This window comes from Clarias gariepinus, chromosome 9 (assembly GCF_024256425.1).
Source record: "Clarias gariepinus isolate MV-2021 ecotype Netherlands chromosome 9, CGAR_prim_01v2, whole genome shotgun sequence".
NCBI classification, from domain to species: Eukaryota; Metazoa; Chordata; class Actinopteri; order Siluriformes; family Clariidae; genus Clarias; species Clarias gariepinus.
In genome coordinates this window covers 31,133,196-31,138,689 of record NC_071108.1, presented here as the reverse complement: position 1 = coordinate 31,138,689, position 5,494 = coordinate 31,133,196, and the positions used below count along the sequence as shown (strand labels likewise).

The window sequence follows — 5,494 nt, the reverse complement described above, 5'->3', positions numbered from 1 at the left end:
AGTATATAGGCCCGTGGCACAGCCTAAGATTTTATCCTTAAATTTTTTTCCCCCCTCACGTTACTTTTACTTTTATACTTTAAGTATAATACCTAGTATCTATACTTTTGCTCAAGTAGTAAATGTTAATACTTTTGACGCCACTGTAGGTACGTAGGGATACAGTATTCTCCTTGATGTCCCAAGTTTGCCATCTTTAACATGTAAACCTTTCTTACAAACTCATTCTTCACCTGAGGATCTGCATTTTTGGTCTCCCCATAAGAGCTCACCCGATATGCTTCCAGCATCTGTCCTTCCATTATTAGAGCGCCACTTTCACTGTATTTTACATGTCAAAAAACAAGCGGTAATTCATATGATTGAAAAGAGTCTGCATGTGCAATATCAAACAATCTCCACTTGTTATTTTAGACTTCTGTTTGATCTGGGTTAAACATTCTGCCTTGACATAATGCTATTGCTATTGCATGCGATGCATATTGAATTGATTTTACACACATGCCAGCTGTTAGAAATCTTTAGAAGTGAGTAGTATCGAGTTACTTTTACTCATTTACTTGAGTAACTTTTTAAAAAATAAATGTACTTTTATGAGTGATTTTACTTTTTACTTTTACTTGAGTAAATATGCGTAAGTATACTCCACTACTTTCGGCTACACTCGACTCATTATTTTTCTAACCAGTTATTTCACAGGCTGGATATTTTTATTTATTTATTTATTTTGGATTTTCCCCTGATTTTTCTCCCTAATTTAGTCATGTCCGATTCCTCCCCGTCACTATGGGACTCCCACATTAAGCTTCTACCACCACTCAGTCGGGAGGGCCGCAGACTATCACGTGTTTTCTCCGACCCACGTGATGTCATTGACCATCTTTCCGAACTGCTTGCTCAGTGAGCTCACAGACACCCCTGATTGGTTTGTAAAGCCGTATTAATGTGGGAGCAGGAGTACCTCTCATCCCTCCCCTCTGAGAGAGCTCGGCCAATCAGCTTTCTGTAGACCTCCGGCTGTGAGAGGTTACCGCATGGCCCATGGATCGAACCAGCGATCTCCGGATGATAGGGCGAGCCTTTTACCACTGCGCTACTCGGAGGCCCAGATATTCTTTATTTTTGCCAGAGAATGCCTCCGGTGGATCTACCACATGACTGTGTTTCGTCAATTAAATGTAGCAACAACAATCACATGTCTCTGTTTGACCAATCAAATGGGAAACCTGGGTAGATTTTTTTGTGGCTAGTGACACTAGGATCTATTGACTTTACACAGCGCATGCGCAGGAGTTACAGTCTTTTTGTAGATTGTTGATTATATTAAATGACCCCAAATTATCACAATAAACATATAATTGCTGTTATTGTTTAATATTTAAACAATGGTTAACATATTTGTTTACCAGCCCTATAAAGACAGATATACAGAGTAATTAAATGTACTGAAGAGACTTGAATTGATGGAGGAAAAGTGGTATCATTACTGCAAGCGTGGAAAAAAAAACCGGTAGCCCGTGGAATCTGTGGAGCAATAGATAATAAGACAACTGTTTTAAAAAGTTCATTCTCATTTCCACAAACAGAATAAACTATTTAAAGTGCTAATGATGCTATTACTGTAACAACACTTTCTCTTTGCATGGGTGTCATTACTTACGAAACCCAAGTTTACACGTCTGGCTCTGAAAGAAAAGAAAACAGAATCCTCAAACAAGTCTTATAACTGTAAGTATATCAGCAGTAACAAAATCTGTGTGAGGTTTGACTTAACGCAGGACACAGTCTTACCCCAGATGACTGTCTTCTCATTCTGCATGTGTTTGACATGGCAGGCGTAGTTATCATCACTTTCCGGGGTAATACTGGCGTTCTTGGACAGGTGAAACATCCCATCTGAATTAATTCCCAGATCAGACTGCACAGCACCTGAAATCTCCTCGCCATTCTCCAGCAGATTGACGTGAATGTCTTCGGGGTAGAAGCCAAGCACATGGCACACCAGTATGATTCCTTTACCAAACTCAACAGGGTTCTGGCTGTAAACCTTGATTTTTGGTGGAGCTGGTGGTAAAGGTGCTTACATGGTTAATATGGATAAAGTTTTTAATACAGAATCTAGTACATAGACCTGAGTGGTACAAAAGTATGAAGTTAGTATCATAGACCATTAACACACACAGTATCATAGTAGGCAGAGTCTACTGTGACTCTTAATTTCTTATATGAAAAAAAAGTTGTATTTGTTTAAATTATTTAAAGAAAAAGAAAACTACTTGAATTTCTTACAATTTAAATCTAGTCTGAAATATTTTTTAAGTAGTTCTATACAGTGGAACCTCGGGATATGTATCCATGTATCCATGAATACACTTATGAATTTACATCTTAAGAATAGAAATTTTGCAAGAAATTTGCACCAGCATATGAAACATATGGAGAGTTTTTGGTTTCAAGTTCAAGTTTAAGTTCAAGTTCAAGTTGGCTTTATTGTCATTGTCACACAGTGAAGCGAAACAACGGTACTCCAGGACCAAGGTGCTACATGCAACATCAATTTACAACATAAATTAACAGAGACACTAAACTAGCTAACAAAGAGGCCTAGTTAACTGGCTAGCAGAGACAGGACAGAGAGACCTAACATAAATTACAACATAAATTAACAAAATCTAACTAGCTAAGTGTAACATTTTTACATGCAACAAAATAAAAAAAAATATGATTATGGTGTTAAAAATTGGTAATATAACAATATTTATTACCTGCTATTTGCACAAGAACTCTTCTGTGTCTTCACTGCTATTTTAACAAGAAATCTTTACTGTTTCCCATCTCTCATCTCACAGAACGGTTACTTGCACTACCTCACCTCATTACCTCATTTCCACAGAGCATTAGATTGTGTCATGTTGTTGTCGTTCCGTCGCTCTTGTTTGCACTTCTGCATGTGCACTTTTTGCTGTCTTGTCTATAGTGTTTTTGTTAATTTATGGTGTTTATTTTTTTTATCTTAGCTAGTAAGCTAATTTGGTGTCTTAGTTAGCTAGTTAGTTTGGTTAGTTTGCCCTTACAAAAAATAACTGCAGTTTCTGGGATAAAGCCTGCAGTATTATTGCTGTTATATCGCAGGTATATCTCTAAAGGCCAACGCCCACTGCCAACATTGAGTCATCAAATTCACATTACATTCTCAAATCGTACTTAACTAACTAATTAACAGGGTCGCCATCAAAAACAGCTAACCCAAGCCATTATTTAGCAATAATTTAGGACATAATAATGACAGAAACAGATAAATTGTATTATTTAATATAATTAAAGATAACCGTTCCTCAGTAAAACATGTAAGGTTGAACATGTACTGAATGATTCCATTTTAATCATTCAAAGGTGATTTCTACAGACCTCTTAATGAATATTTTTTTCACTGTTTGCTTTACCTTTGTCTCAGGACATGTCAAGAACATCTTTTAAAGTGAAGGAAGGAGAAGTAAAAGTGCCAATGCGAATGAGGACAAATTGTGGAGGAGGCGTTAAACCACTCCAGGCTTCCAGCTGCAGACCTCAGCCTTGTAATATACTCACAAATCTTAATTTTTTATTATTATAATTATTTTTATTTGAGAACTGAACGCTGTAACAGACTAATAAAAAAACACTGTGTGTATGTCCGTTTTTTTTTTTGTTTTAATTGTGTTGCTTTATTAATAAATAAACTATATGCACACAAACAATAATTTTTAATTAAAATTAATTGCAATAATTTTGTTGTAATGTAGTTATTATGTATATACGTATATATGTATTACACTACTTCACACATTTAGATTGACATACACTACCATTTAAAAGTTTGGGGTCACTTTCTAACTCTGTGATTGTTCCTGATTTTTATTTCTTTCTACAGTACATTGTAAAGGAATTCTGAAGGCGTCCAAAAAATGCATTAATCTTCTTTGGACAGTTAATGGTGAGATGTTTCTGCTACTTTTGCTCTGTAAAGGCTTCATAACGCCTCTAATCTGAGGTGCTGTTAATTAGTCATTTTTCAGGCTGATAACCTTTAAATTAACTTCTCGTCTGCGGCAGAGGTAGGTTTTGGTCTCGCCCTCCTGGGACGGCCTTCATGAGAGCCAGTTTCATTATGGTGCTTGACGGATTTTGCAAATGCACTTGACAATACTGTTCTTGCAAGAACTATTACAGAAAGGCTGACCTCTGTGTCTTATAATAACTAACTGTTGTTTTTCTTATCGTCACGTAATTATCTAATCCCATATGTGTTATTTAATAGTTTTGAAATCCCCAGTATTGTTGTAGAATGTAGAAAATAAATCACTAAACAAACACAAAGAAATTTGCAAGTGACCCCAAACTTTTGAACGATAGTGTATATTAACTGCAGCAGCCATATAATATAAACTGCAGTATTATTGCAGTATTACAGCATTATATTGCAACATTGCTGCAGTGGTAAAGATAAAAATGCTGTGTTTTCGAGTCTAAATCACTGCATTACCTGCATATTTACTGCAAATGAAAAAAAAAAAAAAACAACAACTAACAATTAAAGCCTACTTGATTTGACTTGACTATTGGTAATATTTTTGAATATTTCTAGAACAGATTATCTGCATTTACATTATTTCCTATGGAAAAATTGGTATTGCAGTATGAATTATTCGCCTTATGAGCGCACCTCCAGAACGGATTAAATTTGTATGCCGAGGGATCACTATATATTATTTTGGTTATATTTTTAGTTTAATGACTAAAGACAATACTGGGAAAAATTAATGAAAGAAAGAAAGAAAATAATTAAATAAAATAAACAAACAAATTAATAAACTGGGTTAATCTCTTTCTGAATTTATATTGTATTTTATACATTTCATACAGATTAAATATGTCTCTGAATAATTTTTATAATTAATGTATACATGTATATTGGTGTATGAATGTAGGATACATATTAAATAAATGAATAAAACAATAATTCATAATAATAATAATAATAATAATAATAATAATAATGTAATAACAACACCCCAGCACGTAGCCAACATTAGAAACTTTTCATATAAATTATACTTACACTCCTTAGCAAGGGAAGTTGTGCTAAAAACAGTGAGTATGACGAAAGAAAGTAGAACATTCATGTTTGCGAACAAGAAAAACAGACTAAAAGTCTGTCAACAACAATTTCCTGAAAACTCTGTAGCCTCCTGTCTCTCTGAACAGCCACTGGAAACTGAAGTACCAGCTTACTTAGTTATAAGAACTTATAAGCCACACCCCCATATTTTTTACACTTTAATGAGTCTAATCAAACAAGTTTTAATATTATTCAAAGATAACTTGAGAAAATAAAAACTGCAGATTTTAATTGATGATTTAATTTATTAAGGGAAAACCTGTCTAAACCTGCCAGGCCATGTGTGAAAACATAAGTAATAATGCTAATAGACTGGGCAAAAACACCATCAACGGG

The 5,494-nt window shown here is 34.7% G+C and overlaps 1 protein-coding gene across 1 annotated transcript; it reads right to left on the bottom strand.

Moving 5' to 3' along the window:
• Positions 1-1,355: 1,355 nt before the first annotated feature.
• On the bottom strand, positions 1,356-5,236 carry LOC128530541 (beta-2-microglobulin-like). Its single transcript, XM_053504546.1, has 4 exons — positions 5,099-5,236; positions 1,792-2,064; positions 1,661-1,685; positions 1,356-1,524 (listed from the first exon to the last, which is right to left on the bottom strand). Exons 1-3 carry the CDS (start codon positions 5,160-5,162, stop codon positions 1,672-1,674), a joined length of 351 nt encoding a protein of 116 aa, XP_053360521.1. The 5' UTR covers positions 5,163-5,236; the 3' UTR covers positions 1,356-1,524; positions 1,661-1,671.
• Positions 5,237-5,494: the final 258 nt, after the last annotated feature.

What these genes read in the sequence shown, in the direction of transcription:
- LOC128530541 (XM_053504546.1), bottom strand. Translation starts at nt 5,162, where the DNA reads ATGAATGTTCTACTTTCTTTCGTCATACTCACTGTTTTTAGCACAACT. An exon ending in AACTTCCCTTGCTAAGGAGT is followed by an intron (nt 2,065 to 5,098) that starts GTAAGTATAATT and finishes CTTTACCACCAG; the next exon opens with CTCCACCAAAAATCAAGGTT.